The sequence below is a fragment of the Seriola dumerili genome, unplaced genomic scaffold (assembly GCF_002260705.1).
Source record: "Seriola dumerili isolate Sdu_G_001 unplaced genomic scaffold, Sdu_1.0 BDQW01000367.1, whole genome shotgun sequence".
Classification (NCBI taxonomy): Eukaryota; Metazoa; Chordata; class Actinopteri; order Carangiformes; family Carangidae; genus Seriola; species Seriola dumerili.
This window is the reverse complement of record NW_019174622.1, coordinates 1,086,998-1,109,238: the sequence shown is the minus strand read 5'-3', so window position 1 is coordinate 1,109,238 and position 22,241 is coordinate 1,086,998. Positions and strand designations below refer to the sequence as shown.

The following is a 22,241-nucleotide window of genomic DNA, read 5'->3' as shown; positions in this document are numbered from 1 at the left end:
GGCCAAGAAACCTGCAAAGGCTAAAGGCAAGGCTATGTTTTTGTTTTTTTTCTTTCTCCAACAAACATGTCTTCTGCTTCTCAGTCCAAACCTGTGGATTGAAACTGCTTTGACAGAACACATGTGACCTTCTCTTCTGAGTCACCGTTGAGCCCAAACCTGCCCGGGAAAGAACTGGTTCCAAAACGCTCAAAAGGAAACCTTCTGGAAAAGGCCAAGGAGTATGTGCGTGATAGAGAAAGAGAGAGAGAGAGAGAGAGAGAGAGAGAGAGAGAGAGTGTGTTCTCACATGAACCTATAGAAAACCAAATTACAATATAAACAACACACACATAAGCTGTGTCCCACTACAGGCGCCACCTCCTTCAAAGTGTGTGGCGTACAAAGGATGGCACTGAAGGTTAGCGGGCTGAGACCAGACAGTCTACAGAGGACTCACCTTAGCATCATCGCTAATTCTGACCACACGCTACTAAACTAATGGGTGGTCCTCGTCAACACCTAAGGTCAAAAATTACAAGCAGGAAGTTGCCCTCGAACGGCCCAGGGTAGTTTATAGTTCAGGCACAGTTCTGACATTTCAGTGTACGATGTTACTGGTTACTATCCATTTATAATTTAATTAACTTTAACTACATAGCTACCAACAAGAAGAAGCAGTGAACTTTATGCCTGGCTTCTATTATTTACATCCTGTAGTTTCCTTTTTTATTCATTGGTCCAGTTCATATAATACATTTACCAGTGACCACGTGAATACACCTGGTATATTTGGTCACATAAAAATGGACTTAAATCTGACGAGTTGATGAAGACTGGAATCAGTCTGAACAAACCGACCGGTGGATTTCAGACTGATACACCAGCAGTTTTCAAATTTAGTCGAAGTGAGGCCGTGTTTCTCTTTCGGAATGTAACACAATTGGACTTTGAGGGATGTGGCCCCCGAGAAGGAACACAGCTATAATCCTAAACGTGGCTATTTCCTAATCCTAAACCCAACCCAACCCTGTCTCCTAAAAAAAAAAAAAAAAAAAAAAAAAAACCTCACGTCCGTGTACAGCTCATTTACAACAGCAAAGACCTTTGGAAAGAAACCTAATGTCGTCCGGATTTAAGTAACATGTCTTTCAAAATATATTAGGCAAAAGTATATAAACATGGTTCTTGTGGAGACAGGGTTTGAAACCCATGAACCTAGCCAGCATGATAAATCTTTCTCCGGTGTCTTCCTCCGTTTCTCAGAGCGTAGGCTACATGATTTCTGGACCAGAAAAAAAACAACAACAAAAAAAATAAAATAAAATACAACAAAACAAAACAAAAAAATCATCTGAAGAGGAACCAAATGACAGCAACGTGTACAGAAATACAGTAACTCTGCAAAAACAGGCATGCTAATGCTCTAATCTCTAGCCCTGGAAATAACACATGAAAAAAAAAAAAGAAAAAAAAAAAAAAGAAGCTAAATAGGCAGTAACATCTGCACATTATTTAAACACAACAAAATATCCACAAAGGAAAAAAAGACCCATAATCCATTACCACGATGATGACCATACTGCATAAAGAATAGTATTATTGGTAATGCACCAGTCTTACATGTGTGTACATGATGAAGGCAGTAATCTGTGAAGTAAAGCTACAGTCCAACCATGGTTATCTAGAGGAAAATAGTTTTTCAGCTTCTGTATTTAACAGTTTATCAATGTAATATTACATACAAGAAAGAGGGTGAGCTACAAGCATGAATTTTGCTTCTTTTTTTTTTTCTGTGAGAATTAAACAGATAGAAATCGACATAGAAGGAACTAAGGCATGTGCATGAGGTCTTTACATTTTCCTGTAGAAAGAGACCCATGATTTCTTTTTTTTTTTTTAATTTTTTTTTTTTTTTTTTAAACCTTTTCTGTTGCTTTTTTGTTGTTTTTTTTTCTGATGCGACGGGGTGGTGTGTGACATTGCTTTGAGGTTTCAGTGACTGTGACCCCCCTCGATTAACCTTAAAAACCCACACCCTTCCACCCTTTCCAACCCCAACCACCCTTCTCCTCCTGATGCTCTCGGGCCAGGAGATTACGCTTTACTCTCGTTGCCGTTCATCTGGGGAGCCTCGTTGGGGACTGTCTTCACCTCGCCCGTGGCGTTCTTCACCTCTGTCTCGCCTTTAGTGTTATCGTCCTTCACAGTCTTACCGCTGTGGGGACAAACACAGAAGCGGGAAGGAGACACAAAAAAAAAAGAGAGAGGAGATTCTGTTAACGGCAATTCACTATGTCTCTGTCTCACAGCTAAACTGTCTCTGAGCTGCCTTTTGTGTCATTTTTCAAAGAAAGACGAGAATAAAAAAAAATCTGGGGGGAAAAACATGCAAGATGCTTTGAGGGAATTTGTTTTCCCTCCTGGAACTGAATGCATTTCACACATAATGGGATCAAGCTCACTATCCTAGCCAGACATCAAATAAGAGTACATGGATGTCACAGCTATTTTCAAGGAACAATGAATGCCGATGTGGAATGAGACAGGGCCGGTACAGTAGGCACAATGCATGAAGGAATGAAAGACTGAGGCATAACCTACAACACAAACTACAATACACAAGAGGATTACACGCCGTCTGGACTGAGCCGGGACACAATGGGAACAGACTTTAAAGCCATACTTCACTTAAGTCTAACATTTTCTGCTCTTAGCATATGTAACCCTGTTGGAAACATTTGTAGTGACATGCTGCTGCTGCCTCCATTTTGAAAATGTGGCGCAAAAGTGTTGTGTCACACGCATTCGTCTCTTCTTCTTTCCTCTGTTAACTCTCAGATAGCAGTTTTTTAGTCAATACATTTCTCTATCCTGCTGACACATATACATGCTCTCTGCGGGCTTAACAAAGTTAGGTCAGGGACTGTCCTATATACAGGATCCATAAATACATACGACCCCGACAGTCTTTAAACTGACACAGACTGACTATTAATACCTTCAGACTAGATCTCTGGAAACTTTGATCTCTAATGTTGGTTTAAATAATTTCTCATGTCCATTCAAAGAGAGAAGGAAGGAGCCGTAGTCGGGCTGACAGTGTGAAATGTGCCCTGAAGGTGGCGCCAGAGGGTACGGCCATGAACTATGGGTTCATCCCCTCGGGAGCATGAGAGTTGTCAGCAAATTTCATGTCACATGTTGCAATTTTAGATTTCTTTTTTTTAATGTAACAGTGGAAATTTTGCTCCAAAAATGATCATTATCTTCAGTTTAGTCCCGATTGATCGTTTCATTTTGCTGCATATTTCAGTCCTCTGTTAGTTTAAGCCTCATCTTCAGAAATATTTGGCAGGTTTGTGGACTCAACCAGGCCAGTGTCATACAACAAGTGGAGTCACGGCCAAACCCACAATAATCTACTTGTACAAAGTATTTTATTATCGTATCAACAGTCAAATGCCTTTATTCCTCAAATAAATACAACTGACTGTGATTTCAGATTTATTCTGTTGTTAACTGACCAAAATCCCAAATAGTTCTCATTTATTATACACAAGCAATTTCACCAGTAAATGCCAAACTCATCCGCGTTCACCTTGACCATTTAGAAAGCAGTGCAATAATCCTGACGGCACACGACTACACAGTCTAAAGCGCTCAGACACCTTGACAAAGTTAAAACCGTTCTACAGACTGGATGTTGCTTTGTCTCATCTGTCACTGCGAGCTGACGTCACTGTGATCCGTCTCGAGCTTCGCAGATGTCGCTTTTTAAAGGTTCTTCTTCTGAATTCAGTCGGAATCTATGAAATTAGTTTTTTTCCACAAAAGACGACATCGCAGCCTAATGGATTCGTTTAGTCAACAAGTGATAAAACCCCACATTTACACAAGAGTGTGAGAGCTTCCGTATTCAACACCCTCCTCTGTAATAGACTTGCTGAAGCGTCTGACCTTTAAATGGTCAAACTCTTAAATGCTGCAATGTCTATAAGTACGTCACTCTCAACTCAATGAGCACTCCATCACTTTCATTACTCCTCTAACCAGAGTCCTTTAATTCGCACCTTTTTATGGAACGATCCACTTCACTGGTCCAACGTTTTCAGCAATTCAAAGTTGCACTAATTGAATTCAACTGATTGAAACTTCGCTTATGAAACATTGTTTTAAATGAAATGTACAGCGGCGCCATGAAATCCCTTTTATCTGAACGATATATGTTGGGGTCTGTAGTCTATGGAAATAGTCTGTGAAGATACTTTTCTACTCAAGAGAGGAAAAATGGCTCCTAAGGAGGAGTGCACCACTCAGAAATCCAATAAATCCACAAGAGGCATGACAAGACATTTCAGTGTTGGGATGCTGAAGAAGGATCACCACATAGATCAGTGGGAGAGCTGCGCTTCAGTGCTGTCAAAGAGTCATGAAGAAAAATCCCTCCTATGACAAGTTTGGTTATATCAAGGTGATGTTGAGCTGACAAGAGCCCTGCTTCTAACTAGCTCTCAACTCCCCGCACTCCATCACTGACATCTTCTTCTGGCCATCCGACTGAGCAAAGTGTGAGATGAAGGAGAGAAAGTGTGAGGAGTGATTGTCAGTAAGCCGCCGTAATTCATCTTCTGCCACAGCTCGCTCATTATCCTCACAGGCTGTCAGGAATCAGGAACATCTGCAAGCTCTTAGGAGGAAAACCTCCAAATGATAACCCATTACAGTGCCACTGAAGTAAGATAAGAATTAAAATAGAAAACAGAGTTGTCTCAGGGAGCTTTGGAGATTTGCCTTTTCTTTTTTCTTTTTTTTGCCTTCAACATCTATTATCCTTTATCAAATTGAAAAGGACACGACGAACAACAACGTGGTGCTGCTGGAGGTCACTTTGTCACAAGTATTTAATTTACTCCAACAAGTTCATTCACCCCTGCGCAACAGAGATGTACTGTATTCTTCAGGGTTCTGCACAACACAGATACAGTCATCTCTGCACTCTTTCACAGAAACAAGCTCATTTCTTTTTCCAAACTGCAGGTCTGTTTACTTGTAGGTTTGCAAAACTGTCTGCTCATCTGATTGATTAAGTTAACTGGATTCATCCTTTATAATACTGGAGGCTCTGCTCATACTCATGCAAGTATTGCCGGATGACCTGGAATGTGAAGAAGGTGCGTTACATCATTCAGCTACGTGTTTCCCATGATGATGCGGTGAACTGGTTTATCACAGAGATGAAACTTGGGTGAAATATGAAGAAACTGCACGGTAGCAAACGAACAAGCAGAGGGTGGAGGTGGTGGTTGAATGAAGACAGACATGCACTGCTACATCCTTTTTTTTTTCTGTGCCATTTACCTGCATGGAAAACTTCACCCTTAAATGTTCCTACAGTGATCAGAGTTCAGTGTATTACAGTGTATTATATATATTATATCAAATGTTGCATAATCTTTGTTTTGTGTTCCCACTTTCACTCAACCAGCCGTTTTTATTTCTAATAAGTTTATATTTTCAGATTTTTTTACAGGATGCCATTTTACCCCCCCCCCGCCCCCAAAATAAAAGGTGGGCATTTGTAAAAATACCATATCAGTGGACGGACTCCCAGCTTTTGAAAAGCGGGGCATGTCTACAATCACAGCTGTGCTCCCCTTTCAAACTGCAATTAGATTTCTGGCTGCATTTATTCAGGTATAATGAGGCTGTTGTTGGCAGAGACACCGGTATCTCTGCCTCTGGATCTCTTCCTGCAGTATTACTACAGTGGAGCCAAGCCCACAGCCAAACATACTTTCAGTGGGTGATCAGGCAACATTGTCAACATCGACTGAAAGGCAGCGAAGCTCACAAGCACTGATGAAAGTCGAAGGGACTGACACATTTTTCCGTCATTTTCAGCTTCACTTTTCCTTCACGCTGTAATGAAGATGAAAATGTTTTGATCTTTTCAGCTCCTGTTTTTTTGTTTTTCAGTTCTTGTATGAAATTAATGCGAGGCTCATTTTCTCCTTAACCGTTTCCAAATTAAATAAACATATTACATTATATCCCAATATATTTTTCACAACTATTAAAGTCCCAAAATGCATTTTCAGAGAATATACTGACTGGTTCCTGACTGGTGTGTGTGGGTCTGACACCTAAACCACTGCATTTACATTTAAGGGTGATTTTTTCTCCTGACTAATGGCGGACTCATGGGTTATGGGGAAGCGTCTAGAAAAGAGGTGACAAGTTGAGGAATGTGGAAATGAATGTTTCATACTCATTTTGAGCTGGCGTGGTCGAGTCTGCGCACGGGGCATTGGGGGCATCCTCGGCCGGGCCGTCTACTTGTAAGTCCTTACTCTGGGTGCTGTCGGGGGCTTTGACTGGTTCACACTGGCTCTGTGGCCCATCGGCATTAGCAGAGGGCGGGCTGACTGGCTCTGAGACAGGGGGTATTGGGTTGGACGAGGGGGGAGCTTTAGGTGTGTCGCTCAGGTCGACCAGGGGCCCGACATCAGGTTGGGGGTTAGCTTTAAGCGAACTGGACTGAGCAACAGGGCTGTTTTGGGGGGAGGACTTGGCAGGGGCCACTTTGGTTGGGCTGGAGGCGCTGGTGGTAAGCGTGGTGCTCTCGCTAGCAGGACTGCTGTGCGCCGTGCTAAAGCTCTCAGTAACTGAGTTAGTGGCAGTGGAGGGGAGCAAGTTTACCACAGTGGAGGTGGTGTCTGCAGCAGCAGGCCTGTTTGGTGGGGAGGAGCAGGACAAACAAGGGGGGAGGAGGAGGAGGGGGGTGGGGGTGGGGAGTGGACACAGCGTAGAAGCCACCAGAAAAGTGAGGGAAAGAAAGAAAAAGGACAACAAGAGAAATAAAGGGGGGTAGAGGGAGAGCGCAGGTCAGGGCATAAACAAGGCAGAGTGAGTGCTACTGTGCTGCAGTGACAAAGTAAAATCTACACAATCAAAACGTTAGCAACAAAATATCTGTGGAAGGGTAAAACGAAAAACAACAGGACAATAAACTACAGAAAGTGTGTGGGGAGTTTCAGGATTAGGATGCTCATATGCTTTTCACCATAAAGCAAAGACCCAGGGGGAAGCCAGTGTTTGCTGGTCAGAAATAAAAAAGCTGGACAAACTCAATTAGGACAACAGCGGATTTGACTGTTCGGCTTTAGTGAGATGAAACTACAGGGTTACTGTACGGTTCTGTGAAAGTTAAACCGTAACCATCTATAGTGCTTATTTTATCGCAAATTATAAGAGCTGTTACTTTTTTCAGCCTCTCAGCTTTAATTAAAATGATTTAAAATGAATGTAAAGTGTGACACACACACACCTGTGTAAAAACAACATCATTAACCTTTAATGGTCTGTACTGGTGGAGGTGCTGAGCCACTTAAACCTTTTCCCAAAATGTGGCTCCCTAGCTCATACACTGTTATGGTTTAGTGTTAATGCCTACAGACCTGGGGCTTATTGAATGTTGATTTTTTGGCTTGAGAGAAATTATGTTTACAAAAATATTTTTCGCTCATTTCTCTACCCAGATACTGTAAGTCTTGGACCCCCCCCCCCCGTATAGACTGGGGAGCTGGTGCTGTTCTTCAGCCTACTCACTCAGGTTCTGTCAAAGGCGTGGTCTCATTGGGCTCAGTGGGACCCCCTCCTTCCTGGTTTGGGGTGTGTTCTTCCTCTGCTCTCACCTCAACAATGGGCTCCTTAGACTCATCTTTCCTGTTGTGAGACGGCAACAGACAGTTAGCGAGCTAAGGCGCAAACGGTGACAGATCACACCTCCGTACCAAAAATCTATTTACAGAAACATCCTGGTGATCAGCAGCAACGTAAAAACAAATATGATTTGTGGTTAATGTGCTGAAACATGTAAACAAACCGGCGTACTCCTTTAAGCTGTCAAACACACACACTCTCATTCTCTCATTCCAACATCTTGCATGCACCTGCGGGCTCTGACTGTGGGTTTCCCCCGGGGGCTTGTCTGTTATCATCACGCTGCTCTCTGATTGAGCTAAGCTTTAAAGTGTTCGCTTGCTGGGGGTGACATGTTTAGATCTAAGGTAAGACATCAGCTGTGTACATATCATGATTCGCTCTCAATAAATCTGGTTCAGAGAGCTGTTTAAATATTTATTTGTTGTGCTGTGCTCTGAAGTTCACAGCTGGTGTGATGACAGACGGTTCGATATATTGAACCGAACTTTTGATCAAATAAAGGCTAGCATGTGATAGATTAATTTCAACATGATTACATATTTACTGATTTACTGTGCTATTGCCAATAAAAAGTATGTTTTAACACTAACACAAATTCAGAAGTTGAATTTAGTCCCCAAAACCTGGTCTAAGCCTCCCTGTACACTGTAGAGCTGCTCTGAAATAATTAGTATCATGTGGAAAAGGCAGGAAGTCTAATTCCCCTTTCTTCATCAAAGTAGCAGCTATAAGCCGTTTTTTTTTAAACGTGGGTAAATAAAAGCCGATCCACTGCTGATCGAGTTCGCCTTTCACCTTTTGCTGCTAGCCGCCGTGCTAACTGCTAAAACAGATCTGTGGTGTCTCATCCCCGGGTTGCTGCTTCTGTAAAAGTGTCGGAGCCTCCATGTAAGACACTTCGATTGGTGATTGTGCGTTTTTAAAACTTATTTCAGAGCTGCAGCTCACTCTTTCCTCCCAGAGCAGTGTAGCCACTGTGTTTCGGGTGTAACAGAAATGTGATGGACAGGTGACAGGTGTGTTTACACAGAAAGTTGTGAAGGAAAGCCACATTTAATCTTAAATTTTTTAATTGTAAATATTCATATCTTTATTATCTGTTTACATGTTCAGCAGCGTTTGGAATTGAGAGAGAGAGAGTTGGTGATCATTCTCTGTTGGTTCGTCACTATTAACAAATTTTTTCATATTACACATAGAAATTTGGTCTATTGATAATATACAAACATTGATTAGTGCAGCTTTAAATATATCATAAATGTATGTGTGACGATGTTAACTTACGTGAATGCCGCCTTGCCCTCTTCAATGTCCTTGCTCTTGGCACCTGGGCCGGCCTTCCCACAGAAGTTAACAGCAATGCACATGAGGAGTCCACACTTGTTGAGGAAGTAGCAGGTGACGTCCACGCCCACCAGCAGCAGGAAAAAGACAACAATGAGGATGCCTACGATAGCTCCGGTGCCGAGGCCTGAGACACTGCCCATGGTGTCTGGGGGACAAGGACAGGGAGAGGGGATACACAAGCAAAACAGGCAGGAAAGAGAGGGGGGAGAAGAGGAGTTAGGAGAGAGAAAAGGGTTTAACATGGAGGAAAGGGGATAGAAAGAAAGTTAGAAAGAGAGAGGGGGGAAAGAGATGATGAGGAATGCAGTCAAGCTTCAAATAAACTGCTTCAGGTTTCAGTTGTCAAGACCTCGAGTGTGTCGTATCTTTTCCCAGGGAATGTGGAGGTAAAGCATGTCAGAGCCACAAGGGAACTAATATGCTGAAACACAATAAAACCCTCATCTCCACTTTCATTATAGCAACTTGATATTTACTCTTGAAAGTCATCATGGCCGACACACTTGAACTGTTCAATTTCACACACAGTCACAGGATTTCCAACGAAAAAAAAAAAGAAAAAAAAAAAAAGACACTCATCTGAATCAGTATGTGAAGACAAAGCAGACCTAAAACATTCATGTTCTATCTAAGAGGTTCTCGACTTTATTACTAACATTTCTGACATGAAAACTACAGCTACGTCTGTCTGTACTAAATTATCCATCCTGCAGTTGTTGGGACAATTTGCACTAGAGGAAAAACCAGGGGGATCACCAAAGTCATTAGTCAAAGTCACTGTCGCCTAGAAATTACACTTATAAAGCCGTTATGTTTGGAGGGAAACATAATTGCTGCCAGGTTTGTGTTCAGTGGAAACAAAGTGCTGAATTATTGTACTCCAATGGCATTTGTGGTTTGCTGTAAATTAGTAGTGTATAAAAGTAATTTCTGGGCGACAGGGGTTAGGATACATGGTCTGCAAATTTTATGCTAAACCATATTGATATGCTGGTGCTGTTAAGATGACTCACATGGTTTGGTTATTAATTAAGGGAAATGAAAAATGATTAAATCCCTGCGGAATTATAATGATGATAAAAAAAAGTTGGAAACTCCTGATTTACTGCTGCTAAAAAAAAAAAAAGCACTGAAGGACTTTTATGTAAAACAGAACCTACATAATATAATCCATATATGATTAACAAAAAAAAGATTAAGTGACACCATCAGTTTTAACTTACTTATTGGGAAGGATTGTTTTACATTAAGATAGAAAGTTTTGCAAAAAATCCATGTTCTTACCCAAGAAGACAGTGAGGCAGATCACTGGAGTAAACATGGACTGTGATAAAAACCTACCAGCATGAAATACAGCACAGGAAAACAATAGTCAAATAACCACATAACCTTTATTAGGAGGTTTTCTTTGAAAAAAAGAAGCTAATATTGGTTATGTGGTTCATAAGCCAAGAGGCTTGAGGTCAAACAGGGTTATCCAAGCAGCTGTTTATCATCATGTTTATAATTCCACTTTGAGGTCAAAGTGCAAATGCAGGTTATTTTTTTCTCACTGAGATTACTCTACATAAACAAATGCAAATGCAGTGTATAGACAGGAGGGAATAAACAGGATTTGGAGGTCCAAGGCAGTTCAGGCTTTGCGGCTTTGCATTTCAAGAACGGCTTTCTCAGCTCTCGTCATTCGTTCTGGCATTTGATGAGGTGTTTTTTTTTTTTTTTAATAAACCCAGGCTAATAAATGGAAGCCAAATTTCCATCCTGCATTTTAGCAGAAAACAAAAACAAAAAACTGAATCCATGAAATGTCAGGTCATCACAACTTTTATAAATGGTTGAGAAGTGACTGAACTGTCTGAAAATGTTTCAACATTGGGCAAAATTCTCATTTCATGGGGGACAAAACACAAGCTACTTACCACAACTTGTCAAACAGGGAAAACATTTGTACTGCAATGCTTACTTACAGACTCACAGTGCTCAATGGGTGTGCATGGATCCGTGACCCTGACAAATACGGTTTGGTTATATACAATTGTGTCAGCTTGCGGGCTTGTTTGCACGGAGCATGTCATGTACATACTCAGCCCTGATTGGGTAAAGTTTTTTTTTTTGTCATAGCCGCTATACAAGCAGGTTCCCATTTTATGTAATATCACAGAGAAGTGGGAAGGTGCCGATGGTGTCAATAATTTAGTTTGAAGCACATTTAAAGTTACGTGGAGAAGGAAACAACTGTTGCTTCTTGTTCATGGGGGAATCCGACTGTCGCTCCCACGTGTCAGAGGACGTCTGCGTGAGGCTAAACTTTTCTCAACTTACCCACGTTGTACAGCTGGGTGCCTTTTGAGTCTTTGAGAAGTGGGATGCAGCACCTGTATCAAACGGCAACCTTGATGTTGACCCATGCGAGGACATGAGGGGACGACATCAAGACAGAACCAGATGGAGGCTCGGCTTTAAAAATGTAGTGTTACAAATGTCTTCACGCACAGTCTAATATCGCCACATGTCCCTAAATTATTAATACAATCACTGCCGACAGAATTAATTACCCGTGTCAAATCACCACGAGCCATTGCCTGTTTGTATTAATCACATCTTTTGTTTTTCTCATACTGTGTTACATAAGAGAGCCCTGCAACACCAGGAAGTCAGGTCAGTGAGGCGGTAGAGATGGAGGCTATCACTTCCCCGTGTCTGTGAAGGATCAAGGGCTCCTCAGACTGTCTGAGGAGAGCGTGAGCATGAGGACCATCTTTATGTAAACTGATTATAACCCAGGGAACAGCTCCTGACAAACACGTTTCTAACACTACGAGCCCATGTGTGTTAAACGCTTAAACACAGAATGAATAAAAAAACAAACAAACAAAAAACATTAGCATGTTCAGGAGCAGCTGTAAGCGATGTATCAAAGATACTCTACAACAAAAGACGGCGCGTTACAGGCAGCACCAGTGGTAAGAAATGAGATACACTTCCTGTCTCCTAAGTCGGCGAGTGAGAGATCTGTGTCGCGAGATCTCGTGAGAGTTTGTTGCGGAGACAGAAACGGGTCTCGAATAAAGTTGTTTTTCTCCTGATCTGTTGGTCTGAAAAATGTCATTTTAATGTCAGAATGTTTGGAAGATCTGTGGCTCGTGAAAAATCAATCCAGTATTCATTTAGGTGACTGTGGGGCGAAAGAATCGAAGAGTCTCAGACCTGTCGCTGGTCTCCTAAAGAGGGAATGATTGTAAGTGCGCCGTCTCCTTTCTCAACTGTCTCTGGTTTAACGCTGTTGATAGGTTTAACCCCTGGCTTCTGTTGTTTACATCCTGCTATTTCCTTTTCATTGGTCCAGTTTATGTGACATATTTACCATTGACATGTAAAACGTCCAGACTTTACGAGTCGACAAGCCCTGCCTGAACGCACCATTTAACACCTGACTGACACAAATTAGGGCAAATTATGGCCACGATTCTCTTGGCCTCTGAAGTGAATCCTGTAAACATTCGACGTTTCCATCCTGTACACCTTAAAAACCTTAAAAACCAAGCAGACAGCCGCTGTGGGCACAAGCTTTCTGTTGACTGATAATGATGCTTTTTAAATTCCTATCTACGGCCCTCAAACAGGTTATGTTTGTGCTTGCTGCACTTGTTTGACAGATACATTTCCAAGTGAGAGCAGAGCCCGTGGTCAATCGAGACATTCAATTTAAATTACCATCTTCCTCTTTCTTGGTTGCACTGTTGTGTGCAATCCTTAATTTCCTCGGTTTGTTCTGTCAAAGTAGCAGGAGTGTGCCAGCTCCGTGTACTTATAGGTGACTAAAGTTGAGCAGACAACACTTGTTTACCCCCTGCCCATCCCTTCATTTGCATTTTAACAGGCACAATAAATCATGTAGCATGTATTCAGTGCTGGGGGGGGGGGGGTTTCTTGCTGAGTGCTCACCGAGATAGAAAGCACAAATCTATGTGTCAGGAAGAACTACACAACATTTCTCTTTACAGGCTTGTCAGGTACAGTACTGAGCCGGTTCCCCAGAAGACTGCTGATAACAGGCTGCATGTGATAAGCCTCAATTTCACTGAAAGCCACACATTCCCGAGAAATCAATAACTGGTTACTGTCCAGCACAGGCAATCTGCCACATTTGTGTACCAGTACATGGATGAAAACCCTTCATACTGGCAGTTAATTTACATAACATTATAGCACTGAAAGACTCACTCAAACAGTGGCTACTGACTGGGATGCATAACTTCAGCAGAATGCCTGCAGACTTCTTATATTTAACCTCTCAAACTCTGTCCGACCCATTGATGGCTCCATCTTTACAAACCCGTGTTGTAAAGGATGTTTAAACACGAAGAAATGTATTTTAATTCTCAAAACATCCAGCCGTTTCTAAAGATACCAGTCATGTCGGGCTGAAATTGAGGGAAATGGGAGTAAAATAATGTCTGACACAACAAATCTACACTTACACATAACGTGGTCAAATGTAAATGAAGCTGCCGAATACTGTAGAAGGAGAGTTAAAGGCACGTTGACACTCAGAGTGAGGCGGCACTTATTTCACCAGAGGGACCACACACTGAAAAATCAAAAGAGCCTTCTGTACGCACTGAAGTGCAGTGAGGATTAATCAGATCTCTACGTCGCAGAGAGCAAAAAAAACCAAAAAACAAAAAACAAAACACCCAAATGTTTGGCACAACATATCTCAGAGGAACAAAACACGGTGCTCATCCTCTGCAGGGGAAGAACGACAGTTCTGAGGAGTAGACAGACAGACAGGACAGATGGTTTGATTCCAGTTATAACTGAGGTGTAAAAGAGGACAGACGTGTCAAACATCAGCTGGCCTCACTGGGGACTGCGACATCGCCCCACTACTGCTGTAAACCCACTGCCTGTGTTTCTGCAGCACATCCAGAGGTGATCACACTCGCCACGTCGAACACACGCAACCTCCTCAACCACATACTGTACTAATTCTACAAATCACGTGCTATATACTAATAGTCCTGCATGAGTCTTTGAGGCTAGGATACAAAAAAATACTTTGAAATCAACAGAAGTGATAGACATTATTGGTTTTTCAAAATCACTCTCATGGTTTTAATTCTATGTAGCCGTATCGAGCTGTTTGCATTTCATTATGGTAAAAAAAAAAATTGTCAACATCAACAGCCCACTCAAAAATAAAGCATTTTCTAGTTAGTCACTTTTCTAGTTTGAAAACATTACATACTCTTAACCTGCTCAGAATAAGTTTGTGTTACAGAACTGGGACACATCCTCGATCTCTAATGACTCTCCCACGACTGTCATGTGACCTGAAGGATTCTCAGGGACTCTTGTGTGGCTTCATGGTTTGAGCAAAACCCTGACAGGTGTTTTTTTTTGTTGTTGTTTTCTTTAAAAACTCCAGAGATGCACCATGAGTCAGTCACTGAAGCAACATCTTCCATTAGTGCCACAGCTCAGGGAATAGTTTCATTTCAACCTGATATATGAAAATATGAAAATATGACGATGTCGGAAGAGTTCATGCAGTGAAATATACACTGACTTACAGATGCCGGTTTAATAGAGTTTATAAATTGGAGCAGACAAATACAGATTCTATGTTATAAAGTGTGTTTTCTAAATTTGGAAAACTTAAGGAAGTTTTGAAGAGGTTAATAACTATATAATAACTTCAAATTGGTAATAAGAATTGTAAACAAACCCATACATGTCAATAATGTGTCTTGTAATCCATATTCTACATAAATCTCAACTGTTTATGTCGTCCCTCTCTCCTCTCTCTTTTCTTTTAAGCGTTGCATTGACCTCATTTGGCTCAATAAAGTTTCTTCAGTAATTCTCATGTTTGTAACCTCCATCAGAGCTCTGCCACAGTGTGGCACTGCACCACCGTTAAAACACACAACAGCCTCAGCAGAGTGATGTTGACAACTGGCTTCCTCTCTGACTGATTAAGATCTTTGGAAATTCTTCATGCAGGAGGAAGTGCGTGTGGCTGGATGGGATTTCAAGCATTTAAATGAAGATTTCAGTCGCTAGTGAAGCAACAGGCATCACAAACCGACGTGCACGCTGGATGTGCAAATATGAACTGTTAACTCATTTTCATGGGGTGGAGGATGAAGGGGAGAAGCGATTGAACTTTAAAATTTTAAATCTGTAATGTAGTGAGTTTAATGTACAGTGATAATGTTGTTAAACAGAGATGTTCGCTGTCAGTTCTCTGATTGTTTCATGCCTTCGCTGCGCACAAAGTTCTCCAGTCAGAGTGAGAATATGAAATTTTCATCTGATGATAAAACAAAAACCACATGAGGTCTTCTGTAATAAATAGCTAAATTGTGGAAAATGGCAAATTAAAAAGATAAAAGACGCGAGAGACGATGGAGGAACATTTCTAAATTACAGAATAAAAGCAACTTGTCGCTTCACTTCCTGTAAAACTCTGCTGATTTGATCTCAACTTGTATCCCAATATGCATCTCATTAATCACATCGAGCGGACAAACAGGGAAAATGTTTTCGTCTGTGCAAAGAGAGTTCACCTGAAAGCTCCTGAACAGTAACGGCAGCTCTTCCTTGTGCAGTGGGTGATCTGCTTCAGAGAAGAGAAATAATCTGTGTACACGCACTGCAAGTGAGTCTGATGCACACATTTACATGACGGTCATGATTAGCAAAAATGGAAATCGCTCAGCACTGATCAGCACCTCCATTACTCAATAGGCCCCGATGAACAACAGGAGGGAACAACAAGTGACAAAGAACACCTCAAGGGTGTCGTAAAGTCTTATTATCTCAGTGACAGGACTCAGTGGAGATGAAGCAGCAGGGCCAGGGATAATAAACTGAGGGAACACAAGTCTCATCTCTGATATCAACACTGGAGAGAGGGAAGGTGAGAAGGCCAAGGTTTAGAGATGAAGAGATGCCCCCCCCCCCCTCCACAGCTGTGTTTTTTCATCTTTGCCAGTATAATTCTTCTCATTCCTGTTTGGGGAAACGGGGCTTTACTACATATCAAGCTTATTTCTACCTTCAGGTGTAGTGAGTTTTATGGTGCTTCTACATCCTGAGTCACAGGAAGAGCCTCTTGAGCTAACTTCACCGTGGCATCGCCTCCAAAGCCGCTTTCAAAGGTGACAAATACACGCGAAAACCTCTGACATTGGCTTATTTGGAACTGAAGTGCTCTTTGCGAAAGACTAACACTGCTTCAAGGAGACCTTCTGAATTTCTGTTTTTCAAATAGTAAGTCAAGTACATGGTATGTTTGGTGTTTAAGCACTTAAACCCACAGGAACATCTTTGATAAGCAACTGACAACAAATATATGTCTTCTTTTTGGAAGATGTCATATTTTCTGCGTTTCAACGCCGTGCTGAAATACAAGAGAAGAGCAGGGGGCAAAATTTCCACTTAAAAAAAAAAGGGCATGAATGCCACAAGGGGGTATTTTTCCATCTATAACTCTTCTCATGGACACAGTAAACATCAATCCATCTGCACCATATCATTTGGACTGCCTTACAATTTTGGGCAACACTCAGCTGAAATAAATTAAAGATGAGAAGCTAAACAAACACACATCAGGTTTGGTCCATGGCCTTAAAAGGAAAAAGTCTCAGTATTTATCACTGGTCACCGGAACGCCGGCTCTCCGCTGTTTTCATGTTCAAGACAGAGAAAACAATCACCATTCACATCTGTCTGATTACTGAAAATGTATCAATGCTTTATTAATTCTCTCACAATGAACTGTTGTGTATCATGGCTGTAGGTGATGTGAGCCTCTTCTTTTTTATGCATCGCATTTCCCTCACCTCTCGATTCTGCAGCTCTTTAATGCATCATAGAGCCGAGTGTGGAACAAATGTTTGCACAGATGGAAACTGTATAGAGGGCTTTGAGTATCTGTAGCGCTTGGCTACCAGTGTTAAGTATTGATATAAGATAGTGTTTGATTGCACAAAGATTGATCAGATGCCTAAAACAATGTATATTTCCTTAGGAGTCCTCCAGAGGTCGTGTGACTTATGACTCCTCTCTGTCAAGAGCAAAAGTGGAACTCGTGTGTCACAAGACCGCACAGGGGGGGACAAGAGGGTCGATATAATGTGTGGGTCAATAAGTCATGTGATCTTGACTGTGACCTTCTCTTAAACTAACAATTATAATTAAGGTTCTTTAGCCTCAGTGAAGTTTTTCTTCTTCTTTTTGAATCCAAACCATGATCTCTCTGCCGGCAGCGGTGTCGGGTCAGAAAACTAATATTACAAACAACATATTTTGTTGTTTAATTTTTGATGACTTGTTGCAATGTCATCAAATTTCTGTGTTTTTTTTCTGGCTGGACACTGGATTGATCTCATGCTAGATCATGTTAGCATGTTCGCTAGCTATAACCAAAAATTTGCTCAACAAGCCATCACTGTCACCTTGCTGATGCACATCTGATTTGTTCTGGTGTTTAGATAGTTGCATTTTAAAATGTTCTTTTCACCAATAATGAATAATTACAGCTTCCATGAAGTTTTCATGTTAGCTGTATTCGCTAACAGTTGTTTGTTTGTAACAAACAGATTATTGTCTTACCTTTGTTTATACTGTAGCAGCCAACACGTGATACTAAATTAAGATTATGGACGTATTTAAGCTTAAAAATATTTAAGCTAAAAAAAACGTGAGTAAAAGAAGCTGAGCTAGCTTAGAACTGGAAAGAGAATTTAGTTTTTAGTTTCACAAAAATTAGTCACGTGTAATTGCAAAGCCTCTATACAATATACACTGTTTACCATTTGTTCCTCTTTCTTTAAAATGCATATTGTGTCTTGTTCAGTTAGGCTATAGCCAGGCTTCTACTCTTTCAACATCTGGGTTTAACAGTCATGTGTGGCGTGGTGTAATGCAACACTGAATGCAGAATACAGACATTTTGTTAAAGCTCCAGAGGGAAAAAAAAAAAAAATTGGCTAAAATCAGCTTCACAATCCAGGCCATGAACAGTCAGAACAAGTCAGCACTGTGTCACACATCTTAGTATGTATAATATCTAAAAGCTTCAGAAAGCCATTACTTTCATGAAAGAAAAAGAAACATAATTTATTTCAACCCTACAATGGTTACATGGAAATACACTGATACGTACTTACAAAAATGTCTCCGAGAATAAAATCATTTCACATTATTGAAAATGAAATTTTTAGTGTTTTAACAGCGGTTGCATTTAGGTGTTTTTTAGACATTTCTCTGCTTTCAGGTAAAAAGAGAACATGAACCGTCAAAATAACAGCTGATTTCTTGTATTTCTTGAAGATCAGTTTGAAAAGAGAACGTACACTTGTCACAAAACATGATTAGTTTTTCTGCACAACCTTCTGCCCTCTCCTGACAAGGCGGTTACATAACAATGTATTTGAATGTGAGGCATAATATGTAAAGATGACAAGTAATAAAGTGTCTTGAAAAAAAATAAAAATAAAACGAATACTCTGACCATAATCAATATTAAATGTCTCTGCAAATGTTATCTTTCCTCATTTTTTTTTGTACAGAAGGACCTTCCAAGCTCGTATCCCAAAAAAAGAAACTGAAATCAGGCACAGCATTTGCACTCATCACCGTGTTAACACATTCATAATGCTTGACTGGGGAGCTTCGAAGCAGCTGCATAGCACATTCATGAATACTGGATCATGCCTCGTGTCAGCTTTCATGCAGTTTTCATGCTTTTATGTCATTTGTGACATAAACAGTGGAATGACGTGTCTGATTAATAGGCAATAAATTCCAAAATAAAAGTCTCTTTACAATTGCCATTTCCGGTTAGAACATTGTAGACACATAATCAAACAGTGTAAGGTAATTATTTCTATTTATCACCCCTCTTAAGATCACATTAAGGCATTATGAATGTGTTACTAACTGTATCTAAAACAAGGCGGCAACGCTTTGTTTACATTATATCTCAGTAGAGCACCCGTGTCCTACTTTTTAACATTGACAAAACCCTCAAAAACTTTCCCTTTCTGAATCTTTTCATTTACAACATGAAAAAAAAAAAAGATGAACAAAAAAAAAAGAAGAAATTAACAGAATCTAAATCCCCAAAATCTGAGAATGATGCAAGTACTGAGCACCCTGTAATAACGTCATGAAACCAATGTCTTGACTCTTCATCTTTTTTTTTTTGTTGTTTTTTTTGTTTTATCTTGTGTGTGGCTGCACAAGGGTCGAAAGGCATAGAAAGCAAAGGGGGTCTGTGCCCAAAGATTTCAAAGGCTCAGACTTTCCTCTTTCTCCTTGAACAAAATCAGTTTATGAGAGCCAGTGCACAGTCAGCACGGACAGCAGAAGAGCTGCCAGACTGTACGTCACACATCGGCAACCGAGGGTAGCTGATGTTATCGACCAACAATGTACACATATCAATATCCATACAGAGTTTTTTGAGTGGTAACCATAGCAATAAGGTGTGACAGGAAAAAAAAAACAAACAAAAACAACAAAAAAAAAAAACACAATAAAGGCACAAACAGAGAAAGAAATTTGTGTGTATGACAATGTCATGGTCCATAGGTGCCCAAGAAGATCACACATGAAGACAGGAGGAGGACACGGAGAAAAAGGGGAAGCAGGAGAGAAAGAGGGAAAAGAGGGAGAGAGATAGAAAAATAGGTCAGAAATACAGAAATACAAGTCTGAAAGGTTATTAGAGACTGAACCGAGGAATAAAAAAAGGAAGTCTAAGTTAGAGGATCAAAGTAAAAAGAAGTCATAGCATGTTAGTAGCACGGCAAATGACACGTGGTTCATGGCGGGCATGGGTGGAAGGTCACAGAAATGAAGGAAATGAGGGATGACAACAGGAGGGAAGACATTTCAAACACACTGCAGTGCAGCCTCTCTCTGTTCTAACGTTTCACAGAAACAAGAGGAGGTTTTAATCAGCCATGGCGCAGATCAGTGGCAGAGTTTAGGATAAGATAGATGACGACCTGGATGCCAGAACACATCCACGTGAGTCGAGCTATTATCTCTCATCCGTAATGGCCAGTGGTGTAATGTCAGGTAAACGCAAGTATCTGTATCCATTAGACCATTAATGGAGACGTGATAGACACAGTAGGGACTTTAGATTTTAGTTGTGTGTGTTTTTTGGAAGCGGGAGACAAAGGCTGGCATATTGACTGACAAAAAAATACAAACAAACAAAAAAAAAAACCCCCCGTCCAATTTCCAATCAGCAGCTCCCTCTCCTAAGCCTGTAGAGTAATGATGCTGGATTGGTTTGCCGCTGCAGCATCAGCTACTGACTTGATGTGCAAAAGCAGCAGGATCACAAAGAAATCTATTTATTCAGATGAATTGACAGTTTTGTTAGCAGCAAATAGCAAAATAGCAGCAGTGTGTTCATAAATTAGGTGGATTCCACGGCACGGTTTTCCCTTTTTGCAGCTTTGCAGAAACATTGGTTAAAAACTTTTCCTAATTATGCTTATCAAAGAGGAATCCGGGCGGTATTATGTTTCTTCTAAAACACATTTGCTGTTTTGCGAATCACCAGGATATAAACAACTCTTCTAGGAGACAAGGTTGGAAAAAAAAAAAACAGGTCAGTGGCTAAAAGACGAATTTAACGAAAGGAGAGTTTTGTTCAGCAAATGCAGCAGCTGTTTTTTTCGTGGTCAATAACTTTGGTGTGAATATGTGCTTCAGCTACCATTACACCACTGGTCATGGCAGGGAGAATAGCCCATGCAAAAAAACCACACATCCAAAACACAAGCTGGTTATGAAGGTCAAGTCTATGACATGGATGACAGAGTGATCTCATGTTATAAAGACTGCAAAGGTTAAGAGGTGTTTTCTTTTTGTTTTTTGTAGTTTCACTCCAATGTCAACCTTAGCCGGGGAGATTTGGATGGATCATTTATCAACACCTGCCACTTTTGTGTCCATATAAGCAAATTTACACAACCTGTGTTTATTTTGACTGACACTTTTGGCATGAGAATTATGATGATGTTTTATCTCTCCACAGCTGGGCAGCATTTTCGCCTTCTGCGAGTCCAAGGCACGCAAAACGCTGCCCAGCTGTACCTGCGGAGAACTGGAATTACACAAGCCGAATGGTAGAAACGTTTTTGACACAACAGATTCAACAGATTATTTTTTCCCAAAGAAGAGATAACTGAGATGTTTTCAGAGATCCTTCACTCTGAAATGCTTTCAAATCACTTGAATCAATATGTTTTTTTGTGGCATTTTGTGTGTGTGTGTGTGTGTGTGTGTGTGTGTGTGTGTGTGTGACTGCTTTCTGAGCACGTATTTGAACAAAGAAAAAGAAAGACTACAATTCAAACAGGTTGAAACTCAGCCTTAGGTCAACACGTTGCATTCACAATTTGCGTTACAGTGCCAATTTAGCGCATAGAGCCAGTGTAAATTTACAGAGGAGCAGCTGTTTTAGGCCAACGTGACCGAAAACAGCTGTGAAACCTTCTGGAATTAAATTCTGATGTTGGAGCTAAAAATAAAACTCAGAAATTTCCCATGTGCCTTGAAGTGAGGAAAAAACAACAGCAACTTGGAAGAAATACTAAAAAAATATCCCAACACAAAAAAACATTAAATTAAAGTAATTACGGGAATTAAAAGGGGGACTGACTTGGAAGAAGCCCATGTAAACTTCTGCTCTGGTAGTATTATAAGTGATCCAAACCTCCCACTGCTATATGGCTGTTGTCCAGCAAGCACATAAAAAAGAAAATAACTGCTTTCTTTATGTGCCATGCACTGGCAGCCGTTGCTTTTTAGGGTCTCCAGTAAAGAACAGACGAAATTAATCAAGTTGGAAGTGGCACCATGCAAAGATTGTAAGGGCTGCTTCCCCACCTAACTAGGCCGCACACTGTATATTCAGGTCAGCCACGGACCCTGAACTGTGAGACCCACTGAACCTGTGGAAGGGCGGAGGTGGAGGAGGAAGACGGACGCTGACAGAGAGAATAAAAATAACAGACGATGTGGAGAAACGATGAGTGAGTCGATGAGGGAGTTAGAGACAGATGTAATATGAATAAAGAGACAGAGAAAGTAAAATGGATCAAGACAAAATAAATAAAACAGGGACAGGATAATAAAATATAAAAGGA

General features: G+C 40.9%; 1 protein-coding gene across 9 annotated transcripts in view; it reads right to left on the bottom strand.

Moving 5' to 3' along the window:
• Window positions 1-1,920: 1,920 nt before the first annotated feature.
• Window positions 1,921-22,241, bottom strand: part of LOC111233079 (neural cell adhesion molecule 1-like) — a 237,940-nt gene continuing 217,619 nt past the window's right edge. For 4 of the 9 annotated variants that reach the window (XM_022760826.1, XM_022760827.1, XM_022760828.1 and 1 more), the window contains 3 exons: window positions 8,992-9,199; window positions 7,591-7,707; window positions 1,921-2,197 (listed from right to left, as the gene is read on the bottom strand). In XM_022760826.1, coding sequence (XP_022616547.1) covers window positions 2,077-2,197; window positions 7,591-7,707; window positions 8,992-9,199 — 446 coding nt within the window. In that variant the 3' untranslated portion in view covers window positions 1,921-2,076. Of the gene's footprint in view, window positions 2,198-6,250; window positions 6,713-7,590; window positions 7,708-8,991; window positions 9,200-19,195; window positions 19,482-22,241 lie in introns of those variants that run through there. The other 5 variants (XM_022760830.1, XM_022760831.1, XM_022760833.1 and 2 more) reach the window with 2 other exon arrangements.